This window comes from Genypterus blacodes, unplaced genomic scaffold (genome assembly GCF_046128005.1).
Source record: "Genypterus blacodes isolate CSIRO-AG114 ecotype Tasmania unplaced genomic scaffold, CSIRO-AGI_Gbla_v1 ptg000044l_1, whole genome shotgun sequence".
In the NCBI taxonomy this organism is placed as follows: domain Eukaryota; kingdom Metazoa; phylum Chordata; class Actinopteri; order Ophidiiformes; family Ophidiidae; genus Genypterus; species Genypterus blacodes.
The window spans coordinates 3,996,627-4,019,493 of NW_027466857.1; the positions used below are offsets into that span (position 1 = coordinate 3,996,627).

Below are 22,867 nucleotides of genomic sequence, written 5' to 3' on the forward strand. Positions count from 1 at the left end.
AACGGTCAGAAATATTAGTTTTTCCGCTAGATTCACTGGGTTGACCTGCAGCTATTCAAACAAACTACGTCCAGATAACCAGATTAACCAGATTTTATGTGATTGCTTTACTTAATATTCAGTTTAAACAAGCGCAACATTTCGTACAAGAAACGTTAATCTTATTTATCTCATTTATTTCCCCGTTTATTGACACATTTTCTTTAAATTACAGGAAACAATTAATACAATAAGTGAAATAATACAAACACATACATTTAAAACAATTAAATATTTCCATAAATATAAAGTCTAAACCATTTAGAAATGTCTCAAACATGTGCTAACTATATTTTCCAAACGTATGAGAATAGAAAGTAACACAACCTGGCACATATGAGCTGTACTTCACAAATCATAATAATAATCACAACTAATGTATTTTGCTATCTGCAATATAAATATGCAACATTTGATATATTAATTCATTTCCTTTGTAAAGTGAGTTTCCACAGGAATCATTAAGAAATTAAAGACAACATAGAATACATAATGACAACTGTACAAATGTTTTAAGAGGTCACAGTACAAAACATTTGGCATGTTGGGAAAGCAAAGATATGAAAACAGCATTGCAAATTCAAATCCCAATTCCATGCACCAAGTTTAATTGGCAGGGAAAATATTTGTTTCTGATTGGCTCTTAAGAATAAAGGATTGTGAATAAAGTATTAATCCATCCACTATCTATCTAAGTCTAAGTCTTTGTACACCTCAGTATTTGCATGGTGCATTCTTTGTTGATACAGCCAATCTACTATGCAGCTCTTGTTTCTCTAAATGTATATTCAGGTAGTAGTGGATAACTTGCTACTCCCTGTACTGAAAGCTGTATAAATAGCCTTGACAGATTGGATAAAAGGGATGGTAGATTGGTCCTCTAGGTATTGGAGGGTTCCAAGGCTGCTCCAGATGTGCAGGCTCCCACATGAATACAGAACATTTAAGTACAAATATGATCTTTGATACATTTGTGCACGATTATATTTGATCAGCAGGTTACAGTGTGGATTTCAGTGTGACATCATGTTTTCGCTTAAACGAGACAGCAGAATGCAGAAAATCAGCCATCCAATTGCTTCAATTCATCCCCAGTTATGGTTAACTGGTGATTGATTGTGCAATTATCCCTAAAAGTAACGTTTTACTAATCATACATCTTTTTAAAATATGCTTGCCATGATTTCCCTGCTTAATGCTGGTGATTAAAAGCCTTCATCAGCTTTTAAATAGTTTTCCCTGTTACACATCTCAAGACAAGTTCATTTTCATTCAGGGTAGAATGGACCATTGTGAACTATTGATCTCGTTAGTAAGCAGTAGAAATATGTTCATTAATAATCTAAACCTACCATGGTGACTGAATGAGAGGAGCACAAGAATCACTTTGATTTTGTTGAATTCCACTTCAAAGGGGAAATTCTGGGTATAAATTAAAAAATGTTCATTAGAAAAGCATGTTAAAACGTTTTATTTGCTAAAATAGATGAACCAGAATCACATTTTCATTGTGGGGATGGTTGTTTGATGACCAGTGGTGTGGACTTGAGTCACATGACTTGGACTTGCATCAGACAGATTTGACTGTGACTTGGACTGTGGTGATTTGACTTTGAATGACTTCTTGAATGACATGTTCTCCTCAACAAAACCAAAGATCAATTTATGTATGAGTATGTGTGCTATAAACTGTGCAGTGGTTCAACTCTTTTTCCTGGCAACTCGAACCACAGACTGCAGCCAATCCAGTGGCTCAAGCAGGAGGTGTGTCCCACAGTGTGGCAGACAAGATGATACCACAGATTTTTACAGTACATTCACCAAAGACGTCGCTGTGGTCAACCATAAACGAGTGGCAACACGCAGAACTTGTGGGTCAAAAATCACAGAAGTAGACACAACAACTCTAGATGTCATTCGCCATTTGAGGTTCAAAGGAATGTTAGTGGTAGAACTCCACACAAAACGTGTCAAGTAGTCATTAAAATCAATAAACTGTCATTAATGTGTATGAAACAAATAGTCACCAAAACAGTTGATTCATTTCTTTTCAATTGACTAACTGGGTATTTAAATTATAGTTTCATCTCTACCTTTGAGTGACCGTGTTACAAGCATAGCAAAGCAAACCTGATTCTTTTGCATATAAATGTTTGAGCAAAGTAATGAAATAATCTTTAAAAAAAACATTAATTGTTTTCCTTTTGCTCTATGGTTAGAAATTGTATTTCCTTTGGTGAACGGTGTGTAAGGACTTGTTTTGGACTTCAAACACAAACTTTAGGACCTGGACCAGACTGGAGACTCGTCTTTGGACTTCAGTGCCAGACAATGACTTTGTCCACCTCTGGAAAAAGCATGCAGTATGTGTGTTGTTGTGTGCATGTGGTGATGTCATCGCATGCCTAGCTTGCATTTTCCAAAGTGGTGGTCTTGTCAAATGTTCCAGCTGTTTCCAGTGGATGGTCTGGGTTGGAGCCATGGCTGTTCTCCATGGACCACATTTCCTGCCAGATGAGTGACGGCTGATGAGGCCGATGGCTGCCAAGCAGAGGCCTCTGCTGTCTGTAGTTGGCCCATACCTGCAGAATGGTCTCTTTAAAAGGCCGTGTTGTCAGTGTGTAAAGGATGGGGTTAAGGGCACTGTTGATGGGGAGAATAAAAATGACCACCCAGGAGCAAATGGTGCCTATGAGAGAGAGACAGTAGAATAGAGGGAAGAAAGAGGCATACAAAAAATGCATCAGATTAAGCAAAGTTAATATTTACATTTATCAATACTGTATGATTTATATAATGAATGAATAATACTTTGGATTCACTGTGAACTAAAAGCTAACAGAGCCTGAGTTACCGTGTTTTGGTGAGTAAGAACTCATCCATCGCTCCACAAACTATCTATAAGTCCTGAATGTAGACTGTATTTTGTTTTGAGCAAAACTCTGGGATCTGTATTATTTAAATGTAGTTCTTGGTTCAGCCTAATCCACCAACACAAAGGGGGTTATAACAAAGATATATCAAACAAATTAAATGATTATAGCACTTTTACTATACCAGGAATCTCCATCTGCAGCAGTGACAGGATCTTGAGGATGAAAATGGGGATCCAGCAAAGAGAGTCAGTAATGACGATAGAGAAGAACCTTTTGGCGATGGTCACCTCCTTCTTAATGTGGTTGCTGTATTTAGTTGTCTGAGTGCCTGTTCTCTGAATATTATAGAACATACTTGCATAGGATAGGACAATGATAAGGAACGCCACTAAGTTCAGACCTGCAGAGAATGAGGCAGAATTAATGGGATAGTGTCAATGCAATTAACATCAGAGTGAAGAGTGTGTCAAAATTGATGAAAGAAGCAGTAAAGCCAATAATCCCCACCTAGGAAGATGACGATGGAGTAAACATGGGACCAAAGCGTCTCGGGTTGCTCAGAGTGCAGAGGGAAGCAAACACCATTCGTTCCGTAGAAGTTGCGAAAAAGCCCCTTACAGGCGAGTGGCAGGAAAGCCACCACAAAACCGAACACCCATATCCCCAGAAGGATGCTGACAGTTCTCCTCCGCCCAGGTGTCAAGTACTGGAAAGGATAGACGATGCATATGTACTTCTCCAGAGTGAGGTAAGTCAGGAGGAGGACTGACACCTCTGTGGACAACATGGCCAGGGAGCCGATGACCTGACACTGACCGCTGTCCATCCAGGCCTGAGCGTGCCGGTTATACTCGCCACGGAACTTGAGGTCATACGCACCAATCATGAAGAGATATATGCCCATCAGCCCATCCGCACCTGCAAGGATATCTATATTTTACAATTCATTTCGTGAGAGGATGTTTATTTAGACATAGAGTTGTCTGTGCCTAAACTAAATTTGCAAGCTTGGATTGGTTTACTCATTCCGTTATTTGTTTCTCATATCCAAACAGTGCATAATCACTGCTGAAGAAATTGCCTACTGGCAATTAACTGAGTTGATTTGAATTTGAATTACGTCGGCGGCTCTGTTTCTTTTGCAGGCAGGGAACAAATGTGTCTCACTATTATCTCATTTCCACCCCTGTTGATAAGAGAGTGTTTAAGTGTTTTGGAGTTATAATGATCTGGTAAAAACAAAAGTTAATGAACTGAAACTTCAGCTTGTGATGTTCGAAAGACAAACAATCACTGTATTTCAGCGTGTCCACCCATAAAAGCCAATAAAAGCAAAGACTTCATCCAGATATAGCTTATATGTCAATACTAAGCAACCAGGACATACTGTATAATGACTTACAGCAGAGAGAGATGATGCACATGGCATGGAGCTTGTTCTCAGAGTGGATGTACGAACGCATGCAGACGACAAAGATGTTGCCGAAACAGGTTGTGGCAGAGACCACCCAGACAAAGACCCTGAGCACGATGTTGGCCAGCAGGTCCTCAAATGAGGAGATGCCATCAGTGTTTGGCTTGCAGCTGCGCACATGAGGAGCATAACCACAGTACTGGAACTTCTTGAAGTAGCTGCAGTAATAGAGCAAAGCCCAGTATGAAGTTAAGTACAGGGAGTTTGTTTATGTGTTTGTTGTAGAGTTTTTAACAGCACAGTGAGGAGCCTGCATGAAGTCTTTAAAAAAATGCACTTCTTCAGAATTTAAAAGCAAAATGAAAAAATGATTTGCTGAAGTTTAATCCAAAGGAAAAGAACCTCAAACCAAACAATGTTTTTTTTCTGAATGTCAAGCTTTACAAAAGAGAGAGACTTTAAAGAGTGTATCAGACAGACAGACAGACAGACAGACAGAGGTCCACATAAGCATACCTCTATAATGATGTAATCTAGATATAAATCATTCAATAAGTTAAGTTTACTTTTTTATTTGATTTGATTCCACAGGTGCCGTGTTGACTGATCTGAGCTTTGTCCCAGATGTTAGCCTTTGTTAGTCTTTTGTCCCTAAGGCCTTTTGTGCATGTCTCAAACAGGCACACAGGTGTGGAAGTGCAGTTTGAATATGAGTTCTGCGAATCATCGTTTTCTCTCCTTTATGCATATGCATTTAAGGGGGGTATTGCGCAAATAAGGGGTTATAACAAAAGACAGAAATCATAGTACTTACATATGAGTCAGATATTTGAGAGGTTCAAACATCCGCCTTTGTATGTTTGCAATCTCTATCCCCTCTATGCCTCTGGAGAAGAGAAGAACATACAGATTTTGTCGTTTGCCTCCCACCCACACACACTGAGCGCTCCTATTCATTTTAAATCAGTATATACATATTTTTGTCTATGTTGTTGTTGAAACATAAGCCACACTTGAATGTGCATTCATGCCTTTTTCCAAACTAAGTACATTTACTACATTATATTGCAGAGTGAATAAGCAGCATGCAGCAAATCACAGTAACTGCTGCGATCCCCACAAAATGAGGCAGCATTAATAGAATGATCTGTTGGTTTGTCACGCCTTACTGTTACTCAAACTGTGTGTTCATATGTTTGCTGCCCCCTTTCACAATCATATTACAGACCTGATTGTTGTTGTTATCCCCCCCCTCGAATGCAGCAAACAGAATTTACAATCACTGGCAATTGCCGATTTTAATCATTTGCAGGGATCATTCACCACGTTCCTCTACTGAGTCAAATGAAGTGTACTCACAATGACTTTAGTTTGTGCAGCTTGTCAAAGTGGTCAACTTGGAGCTCAACGATGGGATTGTAGGATATATTCCTAAAAATATAATATGGAAAAGAAAGTCAAGAAACAACATCAACAACATCTCAGAGGCTGATTTTTTTCAACACAGATTTTATTTCCCCACACACAATCAAAAGTTGCATTTCCCTTCCTGAGAATGTAATTTTCACTGCAGCTCAGAACATGCTGCTAGTATAGAAACTGAAAAGAGAAAATTGAGAGAAATAACAGTAAGCTGCAAAGGATGGATAAGAACCTATCACAGTGCTCTGACTGAAAAAAGTGCTTTGTCTGTATTTTAGTATACAAAAAAAACACCACACAAAATGTCTCAAATGTAATCATTTATATTACAAATGATCAAGGTGGGCAAGAAAACTTGAAAAACCCATTTATAAATATGTACTATCATTAAAATAATGTTATTATGCATTCCCAGGAATTTTACTTAAACTGATGTTGGGTTAAAATGCTTTTAAAATGTAAGCAATCTAATTAAATGAAAAACTAAACTAAACATAAGTGATACACACTTTGATTGATAGTACCTGGAATGTACAAACGAAAATATGACTAAGATCCACTAAAACATGTCAAATCAAACGATACCACTACTTAAAGTGTCTCAATGCTTTTATATGAAATTACGTCAGTTTTCCATCATTTCCTTTTATATTGCAAATTAGTTGGTGCATTCACTCTACATGATAAAAGGAACTGGAGACAAACAGCCAAGAGATGCTTGGCCATTGTAATACCTGTGTTTATGAATGGGAGTGCAACTGAATGGTTGTCCCTTATTACTTTTTTCAATAAAACCCCTCTACATTACATTACATTACGATCATTTGGTAGACGCTTTTATCCAAAGCGACTTACATTACATTACCACCCTTCGCAGAGGGGGGAGCAATTGAGGGTTCGGTGCCTTGCTCAGGGGCACCTTGGCAGGGGCTCGAACCGGCGACCCTCCAGTTCCCAAGCAGAATCTACTATTCTGCAACCTTATTATGATTGACGTCATTTTCTTGACGTCATTTGCATCAACTGATGAATTCAATAAGAATGGGATATTTATGTTGCATTAAGAACAACACAACCTTGTGTATTATGGAACTCACAGTTGGAGCAAATCCCCCAGTAAAATGAAAAGATTGGGCGGGATCACAGCCAGTCTGTTATTGGACAGATCCCTGAAACGGAAACAGACAAATCTTATTATATTGGTTTCCAAAAACAACAACATTCAAATGATTTAAAAGCAGTTGCGTTCAGATACATAATGCATTACTGCTACATTTGTACAGACTTGAACATTGAGTTTGTCTTGGGTGATCACATGCTACTGTATTACACCATGGAAATGAAAGTAAAGAATAAATAGCATATGTCCACTTTACTGCCTTAGAATTACAGTACACGAGTTTACTACTAATTTATGCTTATCTAGCTCATATATAATGTGATTATAGTCTCTTTTGTTGCTCTACTAATATGGATTACTGACATTCATCATAGGGACATGCATTGGAAAAAATGAAATACAAATCTTGGTAGTGCAGCTGTTTAGAGGGTTTGTAAGAAGGCACGTCGCTTTCAAATCATCAACCCTGAATAGTGTTAATGTAGTTCAATACTGAGGAATGTGGTGACAAACTCGAAAGACACAGGAAAGTCCTTCCTGTAGTCAACCTTGACACTATCAACCTTTATCTTGACTGAATAGGAGACGTATTCACGCAGAAGATGCTGCTGCTCTCCAATATTGACATCCAATACTGCTTTGTATTGCTTGCCTGCTAGAATAATGCTGTGGCCTGACATGGTACAAGCCATTAATGCTTAACATCCCAGAATGAAAGGAGGGAAACAATGCTGTGAATGCTCCAAAATACCTCCTCACAACTGCATTGCTTATACATCAGTGTTTGTATTACAGCCCGAGAAATACACTATTTCTTTTTAACGGCAAAAGGGTTCAGGATTTCACCAAATGCTGAGACACCAAGAGTACATCAACTGTTTCCCCTGCTCCGGTTCTGACGATACCATTACCTGAAAGCACATACGGAGCCCAAAATAGAAAGAACTCCTCGACTCAGGAACATGAATCTGCTCAGTAAATGTATTGGTAGCCTAACAACAACATTGTTTTGCTTCCTGTGCAAGTGGACATTTTGGCCTGATGGGGTTTCATCCTCTGAGTAGTAAAGTAACTAAGTAACTAAGTAAATCTAATCCATTTCTCAAGTTACACCAATGTGGTGGTCAAGGGGAAACATTCTCCTGAGAGCAGTGCAAGATAAAAGGGAAAGGGGGAGGTGGGCCACAAAATTCACCTTAAATATATACGGGAATGTACCAAGTTCCATAGCAATCTGCTTTTACAGTACTTTGTGATTCACAGCCTGTGCACAGTATCACTGACCTCTTGACATTCTGAATGGAAGGTTAAAGTAATTTTAAAGCATTTATGGTGAATGTCTGAATGAAAGAAAGGAATACTGGAATCTGAAGCACTCTTGATTCCATGGTAACCGGTCGTTTCATGCCCTTTTCATTCATTCATTCATTCATTCATTCATTCATTCATTCATTCAGTATTAATAATGCATCTTTCAGAGATATTGACGTCGTAAAAACAACACAAACTTACAGCTCGCCAAGCTTTTGGAGGACTGAGAACGCCCCTTCATGTATGTGGCTGATTCTGTTTCGCTGGAGAACCCTGAAGAAAGGTGACAGTTAAAAACAGTAAATCCACTTAAATGCCAATCAGTATTAATTGCAAGCACAGAGGCCAATCAGATTTGGAGAAACTAAAGCTGATTTGCCAGCCCCTCACAACTTAAAACAGAAATGTTACAAGTAAAACTGCCTAAAATAGAATAAAATGATACCAGTTTGTACTTACAATACTGTTAACATAGTGCATGAGCAGAATGAAGCATTTCCAATGCTTTCAATGAGATTTCCTTCTAAATCCCTGTGAATACATGACGGTAAAGAAACACAGAGTAGATAATCAAACACATGGAATAAGAGACAGAGTAAAATATTCAAAGCCCACGACACTCCGAATAATCTTCCTCGATCTCAGACTTACAGCCAGTTCAGTCTTGGCATTTCTTGACAGATGTCATCTACCTTGGTCAAAGAGTTGTTCAACAAAACCCTGTCAGTCAGACCAAGTACAGAGCATTTTTTCCATTGGTCAAAGGAAAATGGACAAACAGATAAACAAAGGCTCTTACTGTAATACCAGAACTTTGATGAGTTGGTCTTAGAATAGAAATGCTGACAAAGAAGTACAATTACAGCAATTTTGAAACTCACAGTAAAACCAAGGAGTCCAATCCTGAAAACGTCATGGAAGACATTTGGTGGATGTTGTTATTTTCAAGAATCCTACAAATCGAAAATAGAACAATAGAAAAAGCCTCATTAGCAATAAGCTCTCTTCCTATGACTAAGAAACAACAAATATAGCCAAGAACACCAAATATCCCAATCGATATTTGTCAAAATAATACAATATGCTGCCCCTGCCTTGGTAAAAAAAATAAACATACAACCACTCCAGATTGTGTAGGTCCCGGAACACTCCTGGCATCAGGACAGATATCTTGTTGTAGCTCAGATATCTAGGAGAAATTGAGATTAGTTTGGTTTAAAAGATTATATTATTGTTGAAAATCTAACATTGTTGATGCAAATGCTAAGAACTTCATAATAATTGCACTTTATACACCATATTGTAAGTGATAAATCATTTTTCTCACATTATGTAGAAATACTGTAAAGCAGTGGTTCTCAAACTATGTGGTGTGTGGTTGTCACTTGTATCTGCACTATTTCTTTCTTTCTATTGGAGTGATTCAGGTTGTACGTATGTAAATGTTTAGAGAATTGCTCTGAGACAACAGCAAATCAGGGGAATGAAGGTTGTTCTGAGAATGTTCTGAGAAGTGATCAGAATTATAAAAGTTTGAGAAGCACCTGTCTATATTGAGTGAACAATACCATTTCCATAAATAATACACTGTGTGAAACACTTACAGCCGTGTTAAATTATGCAGCCCTCGAAATGCATCAGGACTCACTTCTTCAATTCTGTTGTGTTGGAGATATCTGCATAAACAACCACAAAACAGCTAGTGAAGACTTTGGATTACTGATGAGTAGAGAGAAGAACCCTGACATCAACCTCCGTCCTTATCTTGACATTCACAATATATCACTCGTCCTTGCCCATGACTTCAACTTTCAGCCTGGTTATATGAAGCGCTACACATTATGCCGTAGAACTTTTGAGGTGCAATAGGTAAAATCCCGTTGAAAGGTCAGATCAGAGAATGTGACTGCCTGAGAGGGAACAAAAAGTGAAATCTGGAAATGTAAAACAGGCAGCTTAGCACCCATAGAAATGTGACCTTTGAAGCAATACTGACATTCATTTCTCCCTGCCAATCTGGTTATGTCTAATTCCCTGCTGACTACTGGTGTGGAGAAGGCGTCCACGGAGTCTGTGACACGTGGTGCCGTCATCTGCTGTCTGTGCAGGTGCCAGGAGATACCATGGGGCTCAACCCCAGGACCCCAGACCTCTGCAGCTGTGGGGGTGCACATTCCCCCATTCCACTTGCACAACCCCAACACGTTTATTCCTGACAACAAGTGCATTATTCTAAAGCAAACTGCCTGTTTACATGTAGAATGATGGAACACTCAGCTGCTTCCTTCTTTGTTTAGGTATTATCTCCCTGTTTGCCTGAAAAACTGACACAGCCTAAGAGCGATATGTGTAATGTAAATGTTCTAAATGAATGACAGCGATGACATTATTGATACATTACAATAATATGCAAAATAAAAAAGGGAAACTCACAGTCTCTTTAGACTCTGGTACTTTGAGAATGTGTTTGCTCGGAGCTTTTGAAGCCAGTTCCTTTGTAGAGACCTGTGAGATCAGAAGGTCAAAATCGGAATGACGGTTAACATTCACATCATTCTCAAAGTTCATTATAATACTGCAACATCTGAACAACTGATATGAGAGCAACCTCCTTATTAAAATGGCTGCATGTGTTGTTTATCTTAATAAGGGATTATAAAACTTAATCAATATTAAAATGAGCATATTTTATTTTAATATCAAAGAAACAAGAAATATTGCAGTTGTTTGGTTCAAAGCCCAAAGCCTCTCCTTCAAAGAATTCTATATTCTGCAGTGGGGTTTTCATTTTCTTCATATTTATGACTTGGGAGTAAATTCCGTGTGATCTAGTGACCAAGGACATGATTGGAATGACGATATCATTGCAACCAACTTCCACTGAGCGAAATCCACCTCAATCGAGATGCAGATACTGTTTGAGGTTAGGTCACAGAGAGGAGGAGCCAATGGGAGGAGCGGAGAGGGGCGAACGTTTCTGGACTTTGATGATGCTTACAATTTACAGAGTCTTTGCTTGTAGGAGATGGAGGATTAAGCCTGCGGGCCAGTATTACTATGTGCATACAGCTCAGTACCGCCCTGTGTAAACAGCTCAGTTCCCTCGTGATGCAGATGAATGACTGGGAATTTGTTTTCATCAAATAGGCAAGCACATTTTTTTAAGTGGGTAGGCTTGCATGATTCTGCAATTATGCAACACCCTATACTTACTTAGAGGGTGCAAAATGTATTGCATTTTAAATGTAATCACAGTAATAAGAAGCACTTACAACATTGAGTGCATGTAAATGTGCTGACTGATTCAACCCACTTACAGCTTTTACTTACGCTGCTGCAATCACAGAGGAACATCCTGACTTGGTGCAACATGCTTTTCATCACCAGCAGCATAGACAACAAACAGAGGTGGAGCACGTTAGCTACAGAAGCAGCATTGATTATCCAGCGAAGCACAAAGAAGCACAAGCCCACGCGCAACAAGCACCAGCACTGATATATTGATCAAACACTTCTACTATGACCAGAATGAAGCCATATGTGAATGTGGGGTTCACACATGCATCAGGTTGTCCTTCTCTCATTCATGTTCCTGGACCTCTAAGAAGCAGGTTCACTGAGGAACCAGAAGCCCCTCAAATCTGGAACATAGTCTGGTGAAAAAAAGATCAGTTCTGGGTTTCATTTAGCAAAGTTTGATAATGCTATAACACTTTTTTGGAACAGGGATCACCCACCAGGCCTTGATGCCGAAGAATAGGGCTGATTACGAGACTGTTAAGTACCAGAACATGATGAATCAAATGATGTTCTATATGGGACTATTAAGGGTGATTGAGTCTTAATATGGATTATTCCCGACACGGGCGCCTTCCTCCATTGTAGAGAATGCCTGCAGGTGACAGACCTGGAGCGAAGGGCCACTACGTGAGGGAGGAAGATGAATGGAGGAGCGGAGCCACACGTATGAGGGAGAGGAGGGACGAGAATGTCCATTAGTCCGCCGGCCCGCTTTCCAGAAAACACTTACACACTTTGAGTTGAGTTCAGAGACAATTATTTCTCATTTAATAAGGTGCAATTGCCATTAAATACATTACATATTCTTGCTTCGTCAACCAATTGTCCAATGGCTGTGAATATCTGATACATTCAATCCAAGTAATTTAACAAACTGTTGAAAGTGATTTCCTGGTTGCGTCGACATGAATGGGCTTTTTACATAAACGATACACATCTATACTATTTACAGTTAACATATTATCTGATCTAATTTTGAGAAACCATAAAAACACCTTGGAAATAACTTCCATTCATTTTTATATTTCGCAAAGCTGGTATTGGCACGGCCGCCATTCAGTACCAATGTTCATCCAAGACTAATGCATAACATGCACAACATAGTGTAAGGAAGAGGAGTCAGGTTTTATTCTTTTTATAGTCTAGCTATGGCTTTCTATTCACTCTAGCACACACATAAGTACAAAGGAGGGGAGGTTACTCTTTGTGATTGCCTTTCCAATTGTTATTGTTATTCAGTAACTTGGACAGAATTGCTGCGCTGATTGATGTGCTACAAAGAGAAAGCAGCCACAATCACCTATATCAGAAGCTATTTGGTGGCTCTCTGTGTCTTTAAGATGCTAACAAATGTTTGTACTCACATCATGGTGACATTAACAGCGACCACAGGAATGTCTTGAAGCTGGGCGCCATTGCAGTCCAGCTCCAGGTCTCGACATTGGCAAAGCTCAGGAACAACACCAAGCACTAGAGAGATGAAGCGGAGGAAGAGGTGAGGAAGAGGGTCATTAATGAGTAGAACCCATTCCCAAAACACTCGGTAAATGTTTACGCCTTACAATGTGTGCCACCGCATACAAAGTGGCACTCACTGCTGAGGAGGGCACTCCTCATCAAGGGAGATGGTATAAATACAGCATGAACTGTGGGACCCCCTTGCATCTCTCATTGTGCTGGGACTGAGTGAGATGGAAGAGTGAGGCCATCCAGAAAATCGTAGCATATCCAAAACCATGCAACAACACAGAACTAGCAGGCAGTGGCTCAGTGGTTAGAGCTTCCGCTTGGGAACCGGAGGGTTGCCAGTTCGAGCCCCTGCTGAGGCGCCCCTGAGCAGGGCACCGAACCCTCAATTGCTCCCCCCTCTGCGAAGGGTGGTAATGTAATGTAAGTCGCTTTGGATAAAAGCGTCTGCCAAATGATCGTAATGTAATGTAATGTTATGATAAATGGCAAAATGGCTCCTACACAGAACTAGGCTATTTTTAAGCAATCAATTGTGTGCGGTTTTGTCATTCACAAAACACAAAAGCAACTCAAAGTGAAACTCAAGGTTTGATAGGGAGAGTACCAATAGGGTTAAACATAATTGAATAAAGATTTTTACCAAGGATATAAAAACTAAGGATTAAAATGCTAAAATAAATATTAAGGTGCATTCGTGCACACTCATGATGGCAGACTGTCCACAGGAACACACGGTAGGGAAAAGGAGTGGGGCTCAGAATGACAAAGAGTCTAAGTCAGGGATAAGGACATTCTGCCATGTGCCAAAGTTTTCCACACTGGAGCGGACCAGAATTATGCTGAAAGAGAATGTCAAACGCAGGGATTAATTCAATGAAAAAAGGCCGAATTATTCAGTTCAAATACAGAACAAAAGATGAATGAAAAGGTTGAACTCTGGTGAGGATTAATTTTTTTCAGCAAATGAAGTGAAATATTACTGATGTATTTTAATAGAAGAACCAAATTGCAGTGATTGTTGCCTGAGAGGTCAAGTCCATTACGGTCTCCTATTAATATATAAACTGAAAAGACAGGGTCCAGGCGATCGAGCACTGTGGTTGGGATGGACCAGACAGATGATGGAGAAGACTATTGGAGAGGATTCGTTGGTTTCAAGTGCTCATCTGGATTGGAGTGGAGGCAAGCAGATCAAGTAGAGAGATCATCCTTGGATCTCACTTGCATTTGGATCAATCTCTATAGTCTCGACCTGCCATGGCTCTAATTTGCACTCAATCAGGCAGCATGGAACATGTTTGGACATACGTTAGTCTCAATTCTCACACTCACTGGTTTAAGCTCCCTCCTTCCTCTTTCTTTCTTCTTTTCTTTGCCTCCCTTAGTCTCTTGAGTTGGTTTTAGGCGCCAATCTGTTAAAGGGTAATTGTGGTTGACGCCTCCCAAGGTCATCTAATCTCAGCCTTGAAGTAAACCTCTATCTTTTATTGCAGGGTTCTTTTCATAATCAATGTGTTATTTGTCAGGTAACATTACGAATACCAAATTGAGTAAATTGGGATGAATGAGCCAAATTCCAAACATGATACAAGTAAAACGTATAAACAAGTTCCCATATTCCCATTCCCAGGAACATCACAATTTATTTTAACTATATATTTCAGATGTAAAATAATTTGAGTTTATACTATGATTGGGCTTTTGTTAACAAATTCAAAGGTAACAATTATTGAAATGACAAATACACAGTAACATGCAATTTCACATTAGGGCATGTTAATATGAATGTCCTCTCTCTCTGTTGGTCAGTGCTTCAACCGAGGCAACATTTAGTGAAGCATTTGGACACATGGTTGCATGCTGGGCAAACAGAATGGAAACACCAGGCAAGATATGATTGTCTGTTGGTGATGACATGGGATCTTCAGATTGTTTTGGAGCCGTTCAATATTTTATCAGTCTGTTCCACACCGATTTGGTTGTCAGCAATATTTTCCAAGATACTACTGATTGTAGCCAATAATGTGTTTATGTGCTATAAGCAATATTCACAGCAACTGACAATAAAGGATAAAATACAATTAGTAGGCTACTATAATGAGTACATTTGGTTTCAGTTATGTGTGACATTATTGCCACTGCTGCCAAAACAATGAGTGAAGCAATAATTGAACACAGGACTGCATAAACAGATAATTTCGCATTATATGCAATACTGTTTATGTGATTATGCAAAGAGTTTCTAAGACAGATAAACTCCAGTCAGCAACATCACACAATATCACATTCAGCATCATCTTCTGTGTAACATCATTTGAATTAAAGTTAAAAATGCAGTGGTATATTATGGTGGACAAGTTTGTCAGAAGGTGATGAGGCAAACTGCAGTCACCCTCTATCGACCAAATGGTTTTCGTTTAAGAGACAATTAGCGGGAACATACAGTCCTCAGGGCATTCAGTGATCTGTGTATGTACCCCGGCACGTCTGGAAGATGACACAATGTCCCACAGTGTCCAACACCTACTGGTTCATTTGTGAGTAGAATCTCAATTTGTAACTTTCAGATCAGCTTGTACCACATCTGTTCTGCTGCTCCCAGATGTATTTTTAAGCATGGTTTATTCAGAGGTCAGCACAGTTTTACAATTGCAAGTGCGATGTTTGAATTGCAAATTGACAGATTCATAAACCCATTTACATTTTGGGGCGATGATGTTATTCTCCTTGAGCGAAACAGGATATAGTAATTTGATGCCAACTACAGGTTAGGTCCACCTGCAAACAACTTTTTCCTGTGTGTTATATTACTACCAGGTTACAAAAGCAAAAGTGTGACAATAAAAGGAATTAAGAGTAAAGATAAAAATATTCAGGTCACATTTCTATTTATCACTTTCTCTGTAAGAAAATTGGTTATCGTTGATTTTGATTTGATTTTGATTTTGATTATGATTTGATTTCGATTTTCTCTAAGTGGGAAATAAAAATGCTGAAAAGCTGATGGAATTGGTTTTGCAATTTCTTTTTCGAAATCAGAATTCCAACAAAGGGAAGTTTTTTTCAATCATAAAAGCGGAAACTACACGATTTAATGAGGATATAGAAATGGACTGTGACCTGTTCAGGGTCACTACTGCAACAATATGATTGAATGAGAACATAAACATGGACTGTGACCTGTTCAGGGCCACAGTTTGCTATGGCTATGTTCTATTCATCCTCGAACTGAAAACACATGAACTAAATTCAATACAAAAAAGGGAATGAGTCCGTTTTGATTTTAAGTGAGCAAATTGCTGATCATCACAGATGAATTACATTTACTCTATAAAACAGCTGATTAAAAAGAGCGGAGCAATTTACTGGTCTGAATGAGAATCAATTTGATGTGAATCGCCCAACATCACATATAATGTGTCAGAGGGCTTTACTTTACAGGTCCGCAGCAGCAGCTCTGACTAAGCCCGAGCTCTATGGGGCAAACGAGGAAAAACTCACTCAGAAAACTAAGAACAGAGGAAAACTCTAGAGAGGCAATTATAAGAGCCATCTCCTCTAGTCAGACAACCAAGAGAGCATGTAGGAGCTTTAGGTGAAGCAGTAGACATCATCGGAGCTCACGGTTATTTGTATGTCCAAAGTTATTTCAGGTCAATTTAAATGTACTGGATTAAATTCTACATGAAAAGATGTAATGGATGATTCAAAGGAGAAACTCAATTTGCCCTTTTCAGTGTCAGGAGCAAGGACATGTTAAATAGAAATGTCTGTATGACAGGGACTTGATACGTTGATCATTAATATGACCTTTTTGGAGGCTATAAATGCAAAATCTTATGGAGTTTGAGGGCATCAAAAGATACAGCAGTCTTTTCATTCCAAGCTGTATGAGAATGACACTCGCTTTAAGACATTCATTCTTTGTGTAAGATGACATGAAATCTCCCGAGCAGAGCAGGAACTCACCGCCCATCGCCCACCATATTTTGGTCTGCTGTGAGCAAAACAGCCATGCTCACACATCATCATTAACTACCGCAATGGCACCAGTTCACAGTCCATACCAAACATAATTTCAGTGCTATGCTCTATTCTCCACAGAGTTGCACAATTTCTTTCCATTTAGAGATGGATTGAACACATAGATATTTATCCTCAAAATGAAAACTTACGATCAGAACCTTAGGGAGACTTCAGCATAGGTGGAAACACTTATAAAACCATATAGATATACAATATATGGCATGACAATTTCCTCCAATTGTTTAGGATTTCTTGTTTCGTGTTAGATACAGAATAAACTAAAGTGGTGTTCATTCATTTGAATGGTATGTATAACTTTCTAACTAAGCTCATAAAATACTGTTATTATTATAAAACCCACAACATACACTGAAAAATGCACTATACAGACGGGCAAAATGGTTCAGGTCAGTCCTGTTGTTTCAGTACAAGTGGTATAAATGCAGACCTCCCTCACATTAATATCCAAGTGGTGTATTTGTGTAATGTGGCTTTAACATACAAGCCTCAGAGTAGCACCTAAGGGACTTCAGATGGTAATGATCCTGAAGTACCATTCCTGATAACAGCAATAATACATTTGTGTTATGCAACTTAATGTGTCATTTATATATTTCATGTGAACTTAATCACGTGTGCTAGGGACACACATTTCATTCTTCATGTATTACACCGTATATGATTGTTTCACATTCATGTATGGAAAATTATTGTGCCCAAATTGTTGCAAAGACCAAGAAGGGCTGGTGAAAGTATCAGCACCAAGGATACTCCCTGCTGAAGAAGCTACACAAAAAAAGAAATCTGTTGATATGTGCTATTCCTTCTGACCAGAGAAAGGCGGAGCTGAACTAGAGGAAGCTGGGAAATTAGTTGCATGCATCATACATTAAAGAACATTATGTAATAATAAAACATAAAGAGTTTGCTGATAATTCCCTGGCTTATAAATATTATAAATATCTGCATCATGTGCTTGTATGCCTCCATCAGAGTGCTGTCTGTTCTTAAGGCAGTGCCTCTTCTAATTAGACCTTGTTTATAAGATGTAACCTTGATTACCTATTGTTGTCGATATACCCAACATGGTAAATCAGCAAGACAATTGCAAGCAAAGCATTTATAATAAATCCAATCAAGGATAGTTTTAAACATTATTCCCTGAATCAGAACACAGCAAACAAACTATAGGTTTGAGTACAGCCTAAGACAGCATTTCCATCAGCAGTGAACAAGCGAGTAAAACCGGGCAACATCACAAAACACAGAATTTGAGCAATGTTTTTTGGAGTACGAAACATGATACACATTACTGAGTTATTGTTGGAAGACAGAGAAGTAATGCTGCCTCACTTACTTTAATGTTTGCCGTACATCTAAATGTCTTCACCTATTCCTAAAGTTGTGTAGAAGTGCAAAATCCAGCTCTTAAATTGAATGAAGACATTTCAATCTCACATACCCTGGATTCTAGAACCATCCGTGATCTGTGACATGTGGAGTGTTAACTACAAAGATCACGACATTCCTCCCACAGACCCTGAGTGAATTGAACCCTCTACACTGATCCTGAGCTATCAATGAAGATGGGTTGAGCCCACACTTGGGAAGAAGAGGAATAAATGGGAGTGGATTAATCTTGCATGTCTCTTTTGCTGCATTTCAGTTTTCAGCAGTTGCTAAGCCTACAGCTCAGAGAAGAATTTTTCATTTGTTATTGTAAACACTCAGCGCTGGAACAGTCCTTGCAGTACAAATGCTGGGATTAAGCACATTAGCTGGGAAATGTTTACTTTACATGTGCCTTAACAGCAACCACAGCTGAACAGACATAGAAAAGAAACCAATTAATGTCTGATTGCAGACACAATGAAAAGCTGAAGGAAAAAAGCATAATAATAGCATAAAAAGGGCAAATTAAATTCATTTAAAGGAACAATAACAGTACTTACAGCATAAATTGGTCTTGGTGTCGGCGTTATGATTGGGCATTCCAAAGATCAGGTCAAAAAGATGGGGCCATCCATTATTATCCCCTGAAAAGGAATGACAGCAGAAAATACAACATCAAATAATGAATAAGGGAATAAGAGAACAGGGCTCTTCTTTTGAATAAATCCCAAGGAATATGGACACAAGAAGCTTTAGTTGGAAGGTGAATGGTGTGGACTCTTTTGTGACATTTAATGGAAAATACCAGCACTTTTGTACTGTTGCATTATCTTGTAAGACCGAATGTTCTCTTCCTGATATGCAATTTATGAAGCACTAACGTTGTTCTCAAACAAATGTTGCAAATGTTATAAAAAACTAGATACTGTGCTACACATTCAATTCCTGTTAGTCCCTGACCTCGTCTGCAGCTGGAGAACCCCGCTTCCTTGAGTGCGACTCTCTCTATCCATCTTTGTTCTACTTGGCATTTCATACTGTTCAGACCCATTCCAATGCGATTCCCTCTCAGAATAAACCGACACGAAAGACCAAGATCGACTTCAGATCTTCATTGACTATCTGACAAATAATTTTTACAACAACCTGTAGGAAGACAATGTTCTATACCAATCAACTATTGGGCCAGTCAGTAATTCAGCATGTTGTCATGTATATGGAATATTCACTGGGATATTTTCATGGAATAAGCAGAGCAGCAGATTGAAAACACAAGAAGACAAATGACATTACAGTTTACCGGCATGGTGCAAGTGCAAAGGACCATGGTTGATACCTCATCTCTGGTGGTTCAAGAATGGCTCTGCAGAACTTGAGAGACTGAAAACACTGAAGCTCAAAGTCAAGCTTCTGCCAGCAAGCAAAATGGTCTCGTCGTGTTTGAGTAAAATGTTTTTACATCATCATTTGCAGTGAAAATCCCATGAATTCAAATTAAGTATTACAAAAGATCTTAAGGTCCTTCCTACGTTTATTGCTGAATTATTCACAACACAAGGTTGTCCCAAGAACAAGCGGAAAATAGACAGATCATAGAAATAAAAGACACTTGTCACTTTGTTCTAATTGCTGTAACTTTCTGGATAATTGAATGCAAGCAACACATTTGCTGAAGGAACCATACAAGTCACAATAGTTCCAGGTGAAGTCCTCCTCATATAGATTCTAAACTCCATGTCCAATGGACAACCTCTTTAATTATTACACAGTTGCTTCATATGACATTATTACTTTCATAGTTTATATTCTTTAAATACAAGGCTTTTGACATCTTTGAAACGTACTCATATACAGCAGCTCAAAACCATTTGCTGAGGTTATGATGTTATTATAAAAGCACTGGAGAGCCCCTGCTGATAAATGTGACCTCTTATTTCACCCGTAATTACTATGTACTTGGCTTTTCAAACAGTCCATTCCCACAATGATTTGAAGTTCTTTGCTAGATCGGTGAAAACAAATCATCAAAAGCATGTAGGTCTATAATATCAGCTATCAAGCCCTAGTAGGTTAACTAAACTTTGTTTCATCATTCATGCAAATCTGGTACGCTTTTGGGAAGCAAATATAAATCAACCCAGTGAGGGACCTTCTGACTGACTGGGCGACAAAGGTGCAATTCTGGTTCTGGGTGCAGATTCATCTAACCTGGTCATTTCATATTCCTCATATGAGACATTAATGATCTCTTATTCAAGTCATACACCAGACAGAATAAATCTAGATTAAAAATGGATGCAACGATATAACATATCTCTGAGATGGCTTACTGCCAGATTCCAGATCATACTCATACTTCATAGTTGTCACACATCTTCAGGGTGTCATATGAAAGCCACCTACATGCTTATTCTTACAAATTTGCACTTAAAAATAACTTTTAATACTCTCTCTCTTCTCCTGTATACTATTTTACTATGGTAACTAATAATCCCCTGTGTTATTCTATGTATTATGAAGCAGAGTTTATGTCTTAGCAAGCTTACTTGGCATTTAAATCTGAGTTTACAGGACTACGAATGGCAGCTGAATTTAAACTGAAGTATATTACCATGGCAACGCAGACTCTGCGCCAAACCAATCTGACCAGTATGCTTCATGCTTAAGTCGAGGTTTAGTACTTCACACTTAGATAAGCCGAAACGTCCTTTGGATGAAAATAAATCTGGTTTGTATTGTGTTTAGTACAAGGCCCCAAATCAATTAAATACTAAACACTAAAGCTTACATACAGACACAGAAAGTGATGCACAGCATATCTCTAGCATTGCCCAGGGCAAATCCTCAGCTGTAGGTCCCCAGATTCTTTCATACCTTAAGAATACAATTTGTAAGGTACAGGGAAGTGTAAAGATGTAATGTGTCATTAAAAATGCCTTCTCCTTTCATTCATCTGGGCTTAATGGGGTTTGATAGCAGTAAGGGAAGAGGGAAATAATGGCACTTCCATTCTGAATATAAATGATATTTTCCTGCATTTACTCAAACAAGTAAGGGAGGCTGGTCCCCAATCGCTGGTTTTCTGAATATGGTAACTGAATTCAATAATATTTCCTCTGGTGCTTTGATAAATATGTTGTTTTCCCCCCATAATTGTACATCTTCCAGTGCAAAACACCTATTTAAAGTACTCAAAAAGGACAGTCATATGCATAATTTATTTTACTATTCAAGATTTTATTCGTGATCTGCATCAAATATGATCTGGTCTGAACACATCAGCCATGTTGCTTGTATATTTTCAATATTTATTGTATGCATTTATATTTTCACTCATGTGCTTTCATTTGAGTTCAAATTGTACTCTACTGGCATCTGATCCCAATCAGTTTTGGGAAATGATTTGGATGGATAGCAGAAAATACAACATGCCCCAACAGAATGAAATATTTAGTTTAATGAAATATTAAGATAAATGTGAAAAAGAAGTACCATCTGCTGTCAGATTTGGACAATGTCATAGGATTGTGAGGAGTAAAACCTTCCCTGTCATTCCCATTTTTATTCATTTTTGTGTTTTTTGCAAATTTGACATGTATCACAAGTAGCCACATCATGAACATACACATGATGTATTTGGCAGCCCCTCTGGTGTTATATAAGAGTTTGTTGATCTATTTCAAATTCAATTTCAGGGATTTGGAAACCACTCCATAGCTTGATAAACCATGCAAATGAAATATGTAAATCAAAGCACTTTGAACTTCAAAAGCTTCAAAGGCAAACTATCATTATTATGATGACAGATATACACAAACAAAGCAATGACCATGGGCCTCAGCCAACCAATCATGAAAAACAGAATGTATCATTGATGTCCTGTGATAAGGAAAGAGGAAACATTGTATAGTGTCCTGAATGCCAATTTGAAGTTGTACTCAAAGAGACAGGACCGGAGAGTACTTTCAAACTGATTTAAACTTGTGTCTGAAGCATTTAAGTTCCTACAAGAGGGTACGTATTGGGGTAGGATGGCTCTCGACCAGGGACAACTACCATTTTTATTAAAAATTCGTGTTGAATCGAAATGTTTAAAGATGAGTAAAGCACTACTTGAAAGAATACATAACGAGGTGCATGTCTGTCTACCTATTTATGAGGATGATGCGGCACAAAGAGGCCTTGATTGATGAAGTATTTGGGTGTGAGGTCTTGCTAAGCTAATTTATGCATAATGGTAAATGCTGCCACAAAAATATGTCATGGAACAAGACTACAAAAGGTGGTTCAGATAGATAAGATGCCACTTGCTCTACTCTTCATAATCTTCACAGTGTTTCACTCTGAATGCATGCAGTTAACTCGCTGAAGGAGCTGTAAATCCTATTCCAGACCAAGTTTAGTTTGGTAAAGCTCAAAAGTGCCCTATTAGGTTTATTTAAAGGGCAGGAGCTGTGGTCCAGGAGATAAAGCAAATACTAATTTCTGCATTTAAAC

The 22,867-nt window shown here is 38.6% G+C and overlaps 1 protein-coding gene across 1 annotated transcript in view; it reads right to left on the reverse strand.

The window, feature by feature from the left end:
* Nucleotides 1-2,444: 2,444 nt before the first annotated feature.
* Nucleotides 2,445-22,867, reverse strand: part of rxfp1 (relaxin family peptide receptor 1) — a 34,992-nt gene continuing 14,569 nt past the window's right edge. Inside the window, exons 3-18 of the mRNA XM_076149132.1 lie at nt 18,931-19,014; nt 12,847-12,952; nt 10,616-10,687; nt 9,787-9,858; nt 9,300-9,371; nt 9,064-9,135; nt 8,834-8,902; nt 8,642-8,713; nt 8,384-8,455; nt 6,849-6,920; nt 5,689-5,760; nt 5,144-5,215; nt 4,318-4,547; nt 3,423-3,833; nt 3,097-3,315; nt 2,445-2,728 (exon numbers count right to left, since the gene is read on the reverse strand). Of these exons, the coding sequence (XP_076005247.1) occupies nt 2,445-2,728; nt 3,097-3,315; nt 3,423-3,833; nt 4,318-4,547; nt 5,144-5,215; nt 5,689-5,760; nt 6,849-6,920; nt 8,384-8,455; nt 8,642-8,713; nt 8,834-8,902; nt 9,064-9,135; nt 9,300-9,371; nt 9,787-9,858; nt 10,616-10,687; nt 12,847-12,952; nt 18,931-19,014 (2,051 nt within the window). The remainder of the gene's footprint in view (nt 2,729-3,096; nt 3,316-3,422; nt 3,834-4,317; nt 4,548-5,143; nt 5,216-5,688; nt 5,761-6,848; nt 6,921-8,383; nt 8,456-8,641; nt 8,714-8,833; nt 8,903-9,063; nt 9,136-9,299; nt 9,372-9,786; nt 9,859-10,615; nt 10,688-12,846; nt 12,953-18,930; nt 19,015-22,867) is intronic.